Raw genomic sequence first — 16470 nt, forward strand, 5'->3', positions numbered from 1 at the left:
TAAGCCAGATTCTTGTGGTCAGTCCAGACCACAAACGGTTGCTCCGCTCCCTCCAACCAGTGACGCCACTCCTCCAAGGCAAGCTTCACAGCGAGAAGCTCCCGGTTACCCACATCGTAGTTTCTTTCAGCTGGAGAAAGACGACCAGAGTAGAAAGCGCAGGGATGGAGTTTACCGTCAGTGGAGCTACGCTGGGACAGGATGGCGCCCACACCCACATCAGAAGCATCCAGCTCCACAACGAACTGACGGGAAGTGTCAGGTTGAGAGAGAATCGGGGCGTTAGTGAATCGGCTCTTCAAGTCCATAAATGCTCGGTCTGCCTCAGGAGTCCAACAAAACTTTCTGGTGCAAGACGTCAGGGCAGTTAAAGGTACAGCCACCCGGCTGTAATCACGAATAAACCTCCGATAAAAATTCGCAAACCCCAGGAATCTCTGGAGCTGCAATCTTGTACCGGGCTGGACCCAATCCCGAACCGCCCGAACCTTCTCTTGGTCCATCTTGATCTCTCCCCTGGATATGATGTACCCGAGAAAGGACGTCGTGTGGGCGTGAAAATCACACTTCTCAGCCTTCACGAACAGACGGTTCTCCAATAACCGCTGCAGGACCTGCTTGACACGCAGAACGTGGCTAGAAAGCTCCTTCGAGAAGATGAGGATATCATCCAGGTAAACGAACACAAAAATACCAATCATATCTCTCAGAACGTCATTCACCATACTTTGGAACACAGCCGGAGCGTTGGTCAGTCCAAACGGCATCACCTGGTACTCAAAATGTCCCATCGGAGTATTGAACCAGTCAACCACTCGTCCCCCTCCTTGATCCGAACCAAATGATAAGCATTACGTAAATCAAGCTTCGTAAAAACCGTAGCCCCCTGTAAGGAATCGAAAGCCGAGCTCATCAAGGGCAGGGGATACTTGTTCTTAACCGTAATATCATTCAAACCCCGATAATCAATACACGGTCGAAGAGAGCCATCCTTCTTGCTCACAAAAAAAAATCCTGCTCCCAGAGGTGATGACGATGGCCGAATGAGACCTGCAGCTAGGGACTCCTTGATGTAGGTTTCCAAGGCCTCACGTTCCGGTCGAGAGATACTGTATAACCGTCCCTTGGGAAAAGCAGATCCAGGAAACAGATTAATCGCACAATCATAAGGTCGGTGGGGAGGAAGGGACAGAGCCTTCTGTTTACTGAATACCTCACCCAACTCGTGATATGTTTCTGGAACCAGGGACAAATCAGGAGGAGCAGAGTCACTGACCTGACTGGAAACAGCAGGAGAACAGGCAGTCCTAAGGCAGTTAGCATGACAATCAATGCTCCAACTAGTTACCTTCCCCGTCACCCAATCAAACGAGGGATTGTGTTCCTTCAGCCATGGGTAACCAAGAACCAGAGGAACGTGAGGCGAGGACAGAATGAAGAAAGAGATAAACTCTGAATGATTCCCCGACACCAACATCTTAACCGGTTCAGTCCTCATAGTGATCCGTGCCAGACTACTGCCGTTCAGAGTGGTTGCTTCAATGGCTTCCGGCAATTGCTCCTTGGAAAGCCCCAGCTGTTCCACCAATTCGGCATCCATAAAGCTTCCATCGGCACCTGAATCGATAAAAGCGTTCATGTCAAAGCTCTGATCCTTATACATAAGGATCGCAGGAAAACGGGGTCTGACAAGATCCTTGAGAGATTGAAACTGGCTCGCTAAAATTCCTCCCAAAACTAGCGAGCCGGGCAGTTTAACGGGCGCTGTGGACAAGCGGAGATGTAATGTCCCGATCTACCACAGTAGAAACAGCTATTGGTCTCACGTCTACGTTGGCGCTCCTCCTTAGTTAGCCCGTGTCGCCCCACTTGCATTGGTTCAGAATCTGGTGGCAAGACCCCTCCACTAATCCCGTGTGGAGAATAACGATCAATACGTCCTGGTTCACCTCCTGAACCGAATGGTAACCGAGTTACAGACTGATTGGATAGACCCCACTGCTTCTCCCTCCTTCTCTCTCGGACTCTATTATCAACCCGAATAGATAAAGCGACCAAGCTGTCTAGGTAACTAGGCTCTGGATAAGATATCAGCTCGTCCTTAAGTTCCTCTGACAACCCCTTGTAAAAAACTGCTTGTAGTGACTCCTCATTCCAACCACTCTCCACAGCCAATGTCCTGAACTCAATTATAAAATATGCCACACTGCGAGCTCCTTGGCGAAGAGAGAACAAACGTTTAGCTGCGTCCTTACCTCGGACTGGATGATCAAAAAGCTTTCTCATCTCTCCCGTGAACTCCTGATATGAAGCCGTGCAGGTTCCCTGTCGTTCCCAAACGGCTGAAGCCCATTCCAGAGCTCTTCCACGCAACAGTTCAATAACAAAGGCTATCCTAGCCTTGTCAGTGGCGTAAGAATGGGGCTGTAGATCAAACACTAACCCACACTGCATAAGAAACGAACGGCATTTTCCCAAATCCCCTTCATATTTATCAGGCGTCGGTACCTTGGGTTCACGGAATGGAACCGCTCCAGACACGGCAGGTGAGATGGGTGAAACCGGTGGTGAATGAATCGCCTGCAAACTGAGCTGATCCTGGACTTGTGTCAAGCTAGCAGATAAGTTCTGGATCGAACTCGCTATCTCCTGTAGCGCCGTATTGTGTTGTCCCAATGTCTTCCCCTGCTGGGTAATGGCATGGCAAACGGAGTCCAGGTCCGCTGGGTTCATTACTGGCCGGATCGTTCTGTCACGATCTTTCAAGATCGAACCCAGAAGCAGACCAGGACAAGGAGCGTAGGAAGAAGGTGAGTATTTATTTACAATTAAATGTGAAAGGGTAGATATATCCAGATGGCGTAGCGGGTAGCGGTGGTGACTTGATGAGAGGAAATAGGTGAATCCAATGGAGTGGTTGAATCCTCTGTCAACCAGGCGGGAATGGAGTGAATGATCCAGGTGAGTAACTGAAGGCAAAACAAACGGAGGTAAGTTCAAAGCAAGCAATACGTAAACGAAAACAACAAAACAAATACTATCCAACTGGAGTCTGGTACTGAGGCACAACATACTGTTCATGGCTAACGATCCGGCAGGGAATGGAAGTCAGGTCCGAGCTTTTGAAGGGGAGAGATGATGATCAGGACAGGTGTGCAGATTACTGATGGAAAACAGGTGCGGGTGAACATCAATCTCCCAACGAGCTAATTCGCCCGGCAACCAGACGGGGTGCGTTCCAGGACACCTGAAACACACTCCAGGACAGACACACAGGCAAACCCAGACTCAGGAAGCGGGATTCGTGACAAGATCTTCATTTCTGGCATGTTGTGTGCAAGCATTTGTAAATAGGACAAGCATTTTGTAAGTAAGACAAGCATTTTGTAAATAAGACAAGCATTTGTAAATAGGACAAGCATTTGTAAATAGGACAAGCATTTGTAAATAGGACAAGCATTTGTAAATAGGACAAGCATTTGTAAATAGGACAAGCATTTGTAAATAGGACAAGCATTTGTAAATAAGACAAGCATTTGTAAATAAGACAAGAAAGATCCATAATTTTGGTATTGGGAAAGTTTGTCTGTAAAGATATGTAAGCATTATAAAAAGGTGTTAATTGACTGCGTATTCTGTGAAAACAACATGAATTGTGTTAATTGTTTTGTCAACAACAGACGGATGTGGTGCTAATTGAGTTTAGAGTTTAGAGAAAATGTGACGACAGATTGGACAAAACGATGTGAGCGATTGTAAAAAATAAAAATAAAATAAAAAGTTTAACCTGTCTAGGATCAGCGTGGCGCTAGCGGCACCCCCCCCCCCCCCCCCACTGAAAAACCAGTGCCGCGAAATTCAAAAAAAATATTTTTTTAAAATATTTAACTTTCACACATTAAAGTCCAATACAGCTAATGAAAGACACAGATCTTATGAATCCAGTCAACATTTCCGATTTTTAAAATGTTTTACAGGGAAGACACAATATGTAAAGATGTACATCTATTACCTAAAAACACATTAGCATAATCCACCATCTTTTATTTGTCCACCAACACCAGTAGCCATCACCAATTCGGCTAAACTAAGATATTTATAGCCCCTAACCAACAAAAAAACTCATTAGATGACAGTCTGATAACATATTTATGGTATGGGATAGGTTTTGTTAGAAAAAAGTGCATATTTCAGGTATATGGCATAGTTTACAATTGCACCCACCATCACAAATGGACTAGAATAATTACAATGAGCAACGTGTTTACCTAACTACTAATCATCAAACATTTCGTAAAAATACACAGCATACACGAATCGAAAGACACAGATCCTGTGAATACAGACAATATTTCAGATTTTCTAAGTGTCTTACAGCGAAAACACAATAAATCGTTATATTAGCATAGCACATAGCACATAGCAGCCCAGCATTGATTCTAGCCAAAGTGGGCGATAACGTCAACATCGCCAAAAATATATTAATTTTTTCACTAACCTTCTCAGAATTCTTCAGATGACACTCCTGTAACATCATATTACACAATCCATATAGAGTTTGATCGAAAATGTTTATATTTAGCCACCAAAATCATGGTTAGACAATGTGAAATGTAGACAAGCTGGTAAAGAAAATGTCCTTGCGCCACTTAGACAGTGATCTACTCTTATACATAAATACTCATAAACGTGACTAAAAAATATAGGGTGGACAGGGATTGATAGACAATTTAATTCTTAATACAATTGCGTTATTACATTTTTTAATTTATCCTTACTTTTCAATACAGTTTGCGCCAAGCGAAGCTACGTCAAAAAACATGGCGTCCTAAGCCACTAAAATGTTTCGACAGAAACACGATTTATCATAATAAAAATGTCCTACCTTGAGCTGTTCTTCCATCAGTATCTTGGGCAAAGGATCCTTTCTTGGGAGAAATCGTCTTTTGGTGGAAAGCTGTCCTCTTGCCATGTGGAAAAGTCAACTGCGTTCGGGATGAACTGAAAAGCGTGCCCAACTTTTCACATCGTTGCAAAAATAAATGTCCCAAAATCGCACTAAACGGATATAAATTGCTATAAAACGCTTTAAATTAACTACCTTATGATGTTTTTAACTCCTATAACGAGTGAAAAGATGACCGGAGAAATATAACAGGCTAAACTAACGCTTGGAACAGGTGCGCGCCGGTGTCCACTTTGCTCATGACGCAGCTCCCAAAGAATGACTAGCTTCAGGGTTTTTTCATTTGTAGGGCCTGTGAACGTGCAATCGACCCCGTTGGAATCGTCATCACGTAAAGGCATCCAGGGGAAGACGTAAGAAGTGTCCGTATAGTCATAGCAACGACAGTGCCCTTTTAAATGACTTCAGAAGAGTGGCCAACATTTCTCAAATCTGACTCCATGTCAGGGAAATTGCTGTAGAATGGGCTCTGTTCCACTTAGAGACAAAATTTCAACTCCTATAGAAACTATAGACTGTTTTCTATCCAATAATAATAATAATATGCATATTGTACGATCAAGGATTTTGTGGGAAGCCGTTTAAAAAATTAGCCACATTAGCATAAGTAGTCTAAACAGCGCCCCCATCCCCAACAGGTTAAATATTCTTCTGAGATTTTCTATCTGTTTCAATCTGGTTACTCCAGAAATGCTCGACATCTACCCTCATTCTGTTTTGAATGTGTTTTTAACACTTTTGGAAACAGTGTTTTAGCGTTTTGAAAACACGTGCTGCAAATAGTATATAGTGTAGCAGGTGGTGGAGTACGAATGAGACAAGAGTTCAGGTGGTGCAGGACGAATGAGAAAAGAGTTCATGGATTTCGGGGGAAATGTCGACGTTGGACACATTTTGTGTGAAATAAAAAAAATTATTCAAAGTTTGGTCCACACACACACACACACACACACACACACACACACACACACACACACACACACACACACACACACACCTCCACACACACACACACCTCCACACACACACACACACACCTCCACACACACACACACACACACACACACACACACACACACACACACACACACACACACCTCTACACACACATACACACACACACACACACACACAGACACACACACCTCTACACACACACACACACACACACACACACACACGCACCTGTGTGTGTGTGTGTGTGTGTGTGTGTGTGTGTGTGTGTGTGTGTGTGTGTGTGTGTGTGTGTGTGTGTGTGTGTGTGTGTGTGCGTGGCTCAATCCCACAGGTGGGGTGGTAAAGGAAGATGAACAACAGAACACTGAATCTTTTAATAGAACTTGCCTATAGACTCCATGGCAACAGAGGAAACAGAATGTCACTTCAACTTTTAATTGAAGCTTCCAGTTTATTTGTCATCATGTAATACATACAAGGTTACTCGCTCCGACATGAAAACAGCCTTAGAAGCAGCAAGAACGTTCAAACATATATTTCATATTCAATAACCATCTTCTACATGATAATGTATATACTATTAAATTATTCTATTCTACATGATAATGTATATAATATTCATAACTTCATTCTACATGATAATGTATATACTATTCAATAACCAACTTCTACATGATAATGTATATACTATTAAATTATTATATTCTACATGATAATGTATATACTATTAAATTATTATATTCTACATGATAATGTATATATTATTAAATTATTATATTCTACATGATAATGTATATAATATACAATAACCATTATCTACATGATAATGTATATACTATTAAATTATTATATTCTACATGATAATGTATATAATATACAATAACCATTATCTACATGATAATGTATATACTATTAAATTATTATATTCTACATGATAATGTATATAATATACAATAACCATTATCTACATGATAATGTATATACTATTAAATTATTATATTCTACATGATAATATCAATAATATTAAATTATTATATTCTACATGATAATGTGTACAATATACAATAACCATTATCTACATGATAATGTATGTAATATACAATAGCCATATTCTACATGATAATGCATAAAATATTCATAACTACATTCTACATGATAATGTATATAATATTCATAACTATATTCTACATGATAATATATATACTATACCAGAACCATTATGACATGATAATGTATTTCACTCTGATATGCTGATTGAGAACAGGACATCCGACCTCCGATAATTTCTTCTTTAAGTTTGTTTTGGCCGATACACCTCAAAAGAGTAGTCCTTTAGCAGACCCTCATATCCAGAGGGACTTACAGTATGACATAACATCATATATTTTCATACTTTTTTTACGTATTGTTCCTTCGTGGAAGTTGAACCCACAACCCTGGCATTGCAGGGGCTCTACCGTCTAAGCCACACGTCCAGGTTAAAAGGATAACTGTGCAAAAACTGTGCAACATGGAGGACCCCCCCCCCCCCCCCACCCCGCCCCAACTGAACTTATGTCATATGTCATATTATGTCATATTATGTTATGTCATATGTTATAAAGAGAGTTGTTGAACTCCTCTCTCCAACTGTAGGACTCACATGCTTCTTTTCAAACAAATCAATTACCAGTTCAGCGTCAGAGGAGGAGGGAAGCAATTGTGATTGAAGTGTTTTAATGAAAGTGTTAGCTATACAATCTGTGCTAGATTTAGTTTTTATCCCGTGTTGCTATTTAATTAAATATCATATGTCACGTACAGTCGCTGGGAGACACAGTGCAGCACAGCATGGTGTAATTATACACTGAGGCCTAGCTGTGTGTTCTACTGTACATTGTGTGTGTGTGTGTGTGTGTGTGTGTGTGTGTGTGTGTGTGTGTGTGTGTGTGTGTGTGTGTGTGTGTGTGTGTGTGTGTGTGTGTGTGTGTGTGTGTGTGTGTGTGTGTGTGTGTGTGTGTGTCAGTGCTTTACTTGAACAGATATAGAAGCATTTATTCATTTTGGGTGGCGGGAAAATTTACATTTAGGTGCAGGAACTCTGCAATACTTTTGAGCTAATATTCTAGAAGAGGTGTACGAATTCAAGAAGTAGAAACTTTGAGGTGCTGGTACTCAGTTCCCAGTCAGCTCTTGCCCAAGTCAAGCACTGTACAGTACGGTGACCTTTACCCAGAAATACACTTCGAAATGTATGATTATTATTTATTTATTTAACCTTTATTTTATAGAAAAGTTATATTTAAATCCAATTCATTGTTATTGTTATTATTATTATTGGTATTATTATTTTTGATGTACTTTGAAACGATCCAACGAGACCGGGCCAACTTAGGTAGTACAGAGAAGCTATGAAGTAGAGTTTATGAGAATCTACACAACATGCCTTTGTGTCTCGTAAACTGTACTGAATGTCACCTGAACCAGGAAATTAGTTTTAAAAAATTATGATTTGAGTGCTTTTACACAATGTACTGTGAAACTCCCAACAATAATGAGACAGAAAAAGTCTTCAAAGGTTTTAATAAATATATATAATGTATTTAAATTAAATGTTATATAGTATGGGAAACAACCCAACAAGACCAATTGATATGTACAGTACCAGTCAAAAGTTGACACACCTACTGATTCCAGTACTTTTGCTTTCTTTTGACTATTTTCTACATTGTAGAATAATTGTTAAGTCATCAAAACTATGAAATAACACATATGGAATAATGCAGCAACCAAAAAAGTGTTAACTTCTCTAGGGTAGGGGGCAGCATTTTCATGTTTGGATGAAAAACATACCAAAATTCAACTGCCAGTTACTCATTGCCAGGAGATAAGATATGCATATTATTGGTCGATTTGGATAGAAAACACTCTGAAGTTTCTAAAACTGTTTGAATCATGTCTGTGGGTAAAACACAACATAGTTAGCAGGCGAAACCCCGAGGACAAACCATTCAGATATGTATTTTTTTGAGGTCACTGTCTTTTCAATAAGGTTTCATTGGGACACCAGATTTCTAAGCAACTTGCTAGCAGTTCCTACGGCTTCCACTGGATGTCAACAGTCGTGAGAAATAGGTTGAGGTTATTCCTTTGTGTAATGAAGAAATACGGCCGTCTTGAAGTCGAGGTACTCCTGGTGTCCTAGACATGCGTTTCAATCAAACAGAAGGCATGCTACATATCGTTTTAATCCTGTATTGAACACATATCACCCCGTCTTCAATTTTATCGATTATTACCAAAAAAAAAAACTAAAGTTGTATTACATAAGTAGTTTGACATTTTTTGGCAAAGTTTAAAGGTAACCTTTGATATATTTTGTCGTCATGTTTGAGCAAGTTGGAACCGGTGTTTTTCTGGATCAAACGCGCCAAATAAATTGACATTTTGGACATATATCGACGGAATTAATCGAACAAAAGGATCATTTTTGATGTTTATGGGACATATTGGAGTGCCAACAAAAGAAGCTCATCAAAGGTAAGGCATGAATTATATCTTTATTTCTGCGTTTTGTGTCGCGCCTGGAGGGTTGAAATATGATGGTCTGTGTTTGGTTGCTTGGTTGCAATCCTCAGATAATAGCATCATTTGCTTTCGCTGTAAAGCATATTTGAAATCTGACACGTCGGCTGGATTCACAACAAGTGTAGATTTAATTTGATATATTGAATGTGTGATATCATGAAAGTTTACCTTTTATAGTAATTTATTTGAATTTGGCGCTCTGCATTTTCACTGGATGTTGGCCAGGTGGGACGCTACTGTCCCACATATCCCAGAGAGGTTAAAATATCGTTCCCAAGGTAAACAGACATTTTCTCTGGCCCAGATCATAGAATATGCATATAATTTACAGATTAGGATAAAAAACACTCCAAAGTTTCGAAAACTGTCAAAATATTGTCTGTGAGTATAACAAAACGTATTCTGCAGACGAAAACCTAAGAAAATATAACCCGGAAGTGATATTTAAAAAAATAAACTGTGTTTCCTGGAACGTTTATCCTCCATTTAAAGGGGTATCAACCAGATTCCTTTTCCAATGGCTTCCTCAGGCTGTGACCAGGCTTTAGACATAGTTTCAGGCTTTTATTTTGAAAAATTAGCGAGATTTTTCAAAAGAGGTCAGGTGTCCTCTGAATAGTTCCTGCGCGCGAGAGATGGGCTCCCCATTTTCCTTTTCTCTTCTTGTCAATAGGGGGAGCTGTTAGCACTATGTTATCTTGACGTTCCCAAATTAAACTGCCTCGTACTCAATTCTTGCTCGTACAATATGAATATTATTATTACTATTGCATAGAAAACACTCTCTAGTTTCTAAAATCGTTTGAATTATGTCTGTGCGTGAAACAGAACTGGACTTAGAGCAATTTCCCTATGTGGAGTTGAGAATGCAGAATTTTCCAACCTGTTCTCAGTCCTGTGTATAACTCTGCCTGTCTTCTATTGGTTGAGATGCACTGCATACGCCTTCCCCTGGGTGTCAGCGAATACAGGGCCTTGAAATGGAGTCTCTAGGCAGATCTGAAAGTCTATAAATTGATTGGAATCGAGGTGTCCCCTCTTTGATTCTTCGCTCTGACGCGGTGAGGATCTTGGCATGTCGTTTTAGAAGTTCCTGTTTTAGCTCCTAGATATATCTGGCTCTGTTTTTATTCGATATAGGCTTTAAAGACATCATAATCTTGTTATTTTAAACCGAGTTATATCAGTTTATGTCAGTATATTGCGATTTTCGGGTATTTCCTTTTCTGGCGTTGTAGGAAGTTGGGTATCTCTCTCTCGCATGCTATTGTTTACTGCTAATTGCAACGTGGAAGACGACTTTCTCCAACCCAGCAACGATTCTTTTGGACAAAGGACACCTATCCCAAGATTCTGATGAGAGGACATCAAAAAGTAAGAGCTATTTATGCTGATAATTCATAGTTCTGTTGAAAAAAGTCAAATGCATAAGACGCCATTACTTGCAGTGTAGCCTTAATTTATCGCACGCTGTATTGCGCAGTAACGTTAATTTTAAAAATTTAACACAGCGGTTGCATTAAGAACTAATGTATCTTTCATTTGCTGTCCAACCTGTATTTTTTTTGTCAAGTTTATGAATAGTTTTCGATTAGATTAGGTGCCTCTCCAAGATGGCACCGGACAGATTGCTTGAAGTTTTGGCCACTAATCACATTGTATAACCACGATTTGTGCCGCTAAATATGCACATTTTCGAACAAACTCTATATGCATTGTGTAATATGATGTTATAGGACTGTCATCTGAAGAATTCTGAGAAGGTTAGTGAAAAAACATATATATTTTGGTGGTTTATACGTTATCGTTATTTTTGCCTTGAATCAATGCTGGTGTGATGTTTGCTATTGTGGTAAGCTAATATAACGCTATATTGTGTTTTCGCTGTAAAACACTTAGAAAATCTGAAATATTGGCCTGATTCACAAGATCTGTGTCTTTCATCTGCTGTACGCTGTGTATTTTTAAGAAATGTTTTATGATGAGTAATTAGCTAATACACGATGGTCTCTGTAGTTATTCTAGTCATTTTAGTGAGAGTTGTGATGGGGGCTGCAATTGTAAACTATGATTTATACCTGAAATATGCAAATTTTTCTAACAAAACCTATGCTATACAATAAATATGTTATCAGACTGTCATCTGATGAGGTTGTTTCTTGGTTAGTGGCTATTTATATCTTTATTTGGTCGAATTTGTGATAGCTACTGATGGAGTGAAAAAATGGTGGAGTAAGAAAAACGGTGTCTTTTGCTAACGTGGTTAGCTAATAGATTTACATATTGTGTCTTCCCTGTAAAACTATTTAAAAATCAGAAATGGTGGCTGGATTCTCAAGAAGTGTATCTTTCATCTGGTGTCTTGGACTTGTGATTTAATGATATTTAGATGCTACTATTTACTTGTGACGCTATGCTAGGCTATACTAGTCAGCTTTTTTACTGGTGGGGGTGCTCCCGGATCTGGGTTTGTGAGGAAGTAGAGGCTAGGCTATGCTAGTCAGCTTTTTTACTGGTGGGGGTGCTCCCGGATCCGGGTTTGTGAGGAAGTAGAGGCTAGGCTATGCTAGTCAGCTTTTTTACTGGTCGGGGTGCTCCCGGACCCGGGATTGGGAGGAAGTAGAAGTTAACAACAAGCTAAGCTGTGTTTTGGTATATTTCACTTGTGATTGCATGATTATAAATATTTTTAGTAATATTTATGCACCCTGCAATTCTAGCGGTTGTTTAGGAAAGTGATCCCGTGAAAGGGATCCGTAGCGCAGAGAAGTTAATAATAAGAGCTTGCAATAGCCTTTTTGACTTTCAATGATGCGCTATCTCTAATGAACCATTGAAAAGTACCAACAGAAGAGTACAAAGATCTTTTATAGCCAAGATACACCCCTCTCAACTTACATGACGACCCACAGATCTTAGGAACAGTTCACAAAGGTTAAGATCTGTATGAAAGATATCTATAAACCATAGCAGACAGTTACTGCTGTGTCAACAGTTCTCATTGTAAAGACCAGTGTCTGGCCCTACTACTCCAAACAGTCTCACACAATAAGGGGATCTGCTGTAACTATGTTATGTCTGGAAAAGTCAGTTGTAAATTCTTCTGTCCTAGTTCTAAACAATTTATCAACTAGTAGGCTTTGATTAAATTTCCAATATCCTCGCCCACGTTGAAATTCTGTAAGAGTAATATATATATGCCAATTATGTGATGATCCGACCGCATTCTGTCCCCTATCAACACTTTTTAAACTTTTGGTGCCAGAGAGAATGACATAAGAAAGTAATCAAGGCGACTAGCTTGATTAACCTTCCACCATGTAAATCTCACTAGATCAGGATATTTAAGCCTCCATATATCCCCTAATTCCAATATATCTATGACATTCATGATTTCCTTAAGTGCCTGAGGGTGATAGTTTGTAGTGTGATTTCCTTTCCGGTCCACAGAGGTATTTAAGACCGTATTAAAATCTCCCACCATAGTAATAGAGTCTAGTGTTGCTTGTAGAGATGATACATTCTTATATATATTTTTTTAAAGAAGCTTGGATCATCATAAGTTGGAAAGTATAGATTAGTAAGCCATATCTGTTTATTGTCCAATCAAATATTTAAAATAATCCTACATTCATGATCTGTTTGGACATTTGGACAATTGGATCAAAATTACTGTTAATTAATACCATCTCTTTGAATTTCTTCGGGAGAAATATATTTCACCCCCCCAGTTCTTTTTCCACAACACTACATCTAAAACTGTTGAATGGGTTTCCTGTAAACAATAGATATTATATTTCTTCTCTTTTAGCCAGGTAAATACTGATTATCTTTTCTTATTATCTGCTAGGCCATTACAATTGTAACTGGCTATACTTATTTCACCACTAACCATAATGAGACAAAACTTTCAATTCTATTATTAATAGATGTTTTTAAATGTAAACGTACCATTAAAAAGTAACATGATGATTGAGTGTCTATATAGCTGGACCATGATATTTGCATTGCTACTAAGTAAACCTCCATTTGGTCCCCGCTATTCCACACTCTAAAAGCCCTCCTCATCCCGAGTTGGGTTGTCATCCCAATGGCCGGCAGACCACCCTCTAAAAGCCCTCCTCATCCCGAGTTGGGTTGTCATCCCAATGGCCGGCAGACCACCCTCTAAAAGCCCTCCTCATCCCGAGTTGGGTTGTCATCCCAATGGCCGGCAGACCACCCCCCGACCCCCCGACCCCCCGACACACCGTAGCCCTGAACAGACTAGGATTCATCCTTCGAAAAGACAGTGCAATTTACAGAACAGAAGTAGATCAACCACCAAATGCATTTCCATCGCCCTCACCTCGATTTGTATTATATGTAGCCATCAAAATATATATATATATGTTTAAAAAATCCTGTTTCTTATTTTCCATAATTAGCTATTCATTTTTGTAGAATTGTAGGCAATTTATGCAAAGGATTTGACCTCTCACCAGTCTCGCCATTACCAAAATTACTTTAATACAAGCAATTATTATATTAGCAAACAATTATTGTGAATCACCTATATTGTCCCTAAAATATTTTACTCCTTCGCAACAATTGTGGGATACACACACATACACCCACACACACACACACACACACACACACACACACACACACACACACACACACACACACACACACACACACACACACAACCCCTTTCCCCCCACACAACCATAGGTTCACATTATCAACAGTTGCACCGTCCGAGATCCCAAACTCAAGGAAGGTCTTGATTTACGAATGCATATACAGTTGCAGCTGCAAAGACTGTGCAAAAAAAAAAAAAAAAAAGGGCAGAAATTGAGAGAGTTTGCTAACAATTGTTACGTCCTAGATGATGGAGGTCAAACCATTTCCCTGAAACACCCACAACACGGCCCCCCTTACTATTCAAGCATCTCCATGCAGTTAGACTTTTGATTTTGTGCCACCATAATATACCAGGAATAACTCTTAGATCGATGACTCTGGACACATAAGTAGGTTTTAGTATTTAATTGTATCCTAGAAAAGCATTACAGGAATGCACCAATTGTTTGATGGTTATATGTACGGATAGCGGAAGGCAAACTCCATATTGAGTCAATACTGCCCTCTATTGGTAAACATACGTCTTAACATAAATATGCTGGGTTACTACATGGACATTACTTGATCATGAAGCATGTATTTAGCTAGCTAGCTAGCTAGCAAGAGTTAGCTGTGTATTGTCAGCTAATGTAATGTGTAGAGACAAGAAAATAAACCTTTTAATAATATTTAATTATTGCGTTTATTCATCTAATATGGTGTGGTTAAGTTATTCAGTAGCGTAACGTGTTTCAGAAATAAAGTTGCTCGCGTTGTTAAAATAGTGTATGCTTACTGGCTATTGGCTACCGCGATATTCACACTCAAAGTGAGTTGCGGATCAAGAATTTCGAGTTTCCAGCCGCAGCGAAAAGATAATGCAAGTATGTTACGTGAATTGAAAAGTTTTACGTTATGTAAATTTTAATTTTGTCCCGATGCCTCTCTTCCAATTTTTCGTCAATCTGAATAAGCTCTAGGAGGTGTAAAATCATTTGAAAATCACTCAGCTCTGTTTACATGTGGCTAAATGCAACAACAAAAAAATGTCAGATTCAAACTGTCAGAGCTGACTAAAGAGATAATTGGGTGTTACACACACACACACACACACACACACACACACACACACACACACACACACACACACACACACACACCCCACTGCCCAACGCGCCCAGGACAGCCACCACCGCCCAAAACCCTAGGACACACCCCCAGGACACACACCCTGGACAGCTCCCACCGCCCAACAACCCCAGGTCAGCCACCACCGCCCAACAACCCCAGGTCAGCCACCACCGCCCAACAACCTCAGGACAGCCACCACCGCCCAAAAACCCCAGGACAGCCCCCACCGCCCAACACCCCAGGACACACCCCCAGGATAGACCCCCAGGACATACCCTACAACTCAACACCCCCAGGTCAGACCCCACCACTTAACACCCCCAGGACAGCCCCCACCGCCCAAAACCCTAGGCCACACCCCCAGGACACACACCCTGGACAGCTCCCACCGCCCAACAACCCCAGGTCAGCCACCACCGCCCAACAACCCCAGGACAGCCCCCACCGCCCAACAACCCCAGGACAGCCACCACCGCCCAACAACCCCATGACACACCCCCACCGCCCAAAAACCCCAGGACAGCCCCCACCGCCCAACAACCCCAGGACAGCCCCCACCGCCCAACAACCCCAGGACAGCCCCCACTGCCCAACACCTCCAGGACACACCCCCATTGACACACCCCCCAGGACAGGCCCCAGGACAACCCCCACCGCCCATCACCCCCAGGACATTCAACCCTTGACACACCCCCAGAACAGTCCCCAACCGCCCAACACCCCCAACCCCACTACAGCCACCAGGACACGCCCCCAGGACATGCCCCCAGGACACACCCGCAGAACAGCCCCCAGGACACGCCCCCAGGACATGCCCCCAGGAAACACCTGCAGGACACGCCCCCCAGTACAGCCCTAAATTAGATCCAAACTCAGTCAGATGTCTATCATTATAAAACGGGTTGTTTGGATAATGGATGCTGATTGGTTGATAGTGGAGAGTTATAAATCCACAATCCCTGCATTATCCGGGTAATGCCTGTTAACCTGTTTGGGCTGCAGGGGCAGTATTGAGTTGCCGGATAAAAGGTGCCTATTTCAAACGGCCTCATACTCAATTCTTGCTCGTACAATATGCATATTATTATTATTATTGGATAGAAAACACTCTCTAGTTTCTAAAACTGTTTGAATTATATCTGTGAGTAAAACAGAACTCATTTTGCAGCAAACTTCCTGACAGGAAGTGGAAAATCTGAAATCGATGCTCTGTTCTAGGGCCTGCCTATAAATGTCCTTGA

At 41.0% G+C, this 16470-nt stretch overlaps 1 protein-coding gene across 1 annotated transcript; it reads left to right on the forward strand.

The window, feature by feature from the left end:
• Window positions 1-1392: 1392 nt before the first annotated feature.
• LOC129828440 (acidic proline-rich protein PRP25-like) lies at window positions 1393-16088 on the forward strand. Its single transcript, XM_055889487.1, has 2 exons — window positions 1393-1417; window positions 15307-16088. The coding sequence occupies exons 1-2, from the start codon at window positions 1393-1395 to the stop codon at window positions 16086-16088; spliced, it is 807 nt and encodes a 268-aa protein (XP_055745462.1).
• The last annotated feature ends 382 nt before the right edge of the window (window positions 16089-16470 follow it).

This window comes from Salvelinus fontinalis, chromosome 30 (assembly GCF_029448725.1).
Source record: "Salvelinus fontinalis isolate EN_2023a chromosome 30, ASM2944872v1, whole genome shotgun sequence".
NCBI lineage: Eukaryota > Metazoa > Chordata > Actinopteri > Salmoniformes > Salmonidae > Salvelinus > Salvelinus fontinalis.

Bases quoted from the DNA above. Each gene is read 5' to 3' on its own strand.
- LOC129828440 (XM_055889487.1), top strand. From the start codon at position 1,393: ATGGGTAACCAAGAACCAGAGGAAC. The intron at 1,418-15,306 runs GTGAGGCGAGGA...CCAAAACCCTAG, and splicing joins TAACCAAGAACCAGAGGAAC to GACACACCCCCAGGACACAC.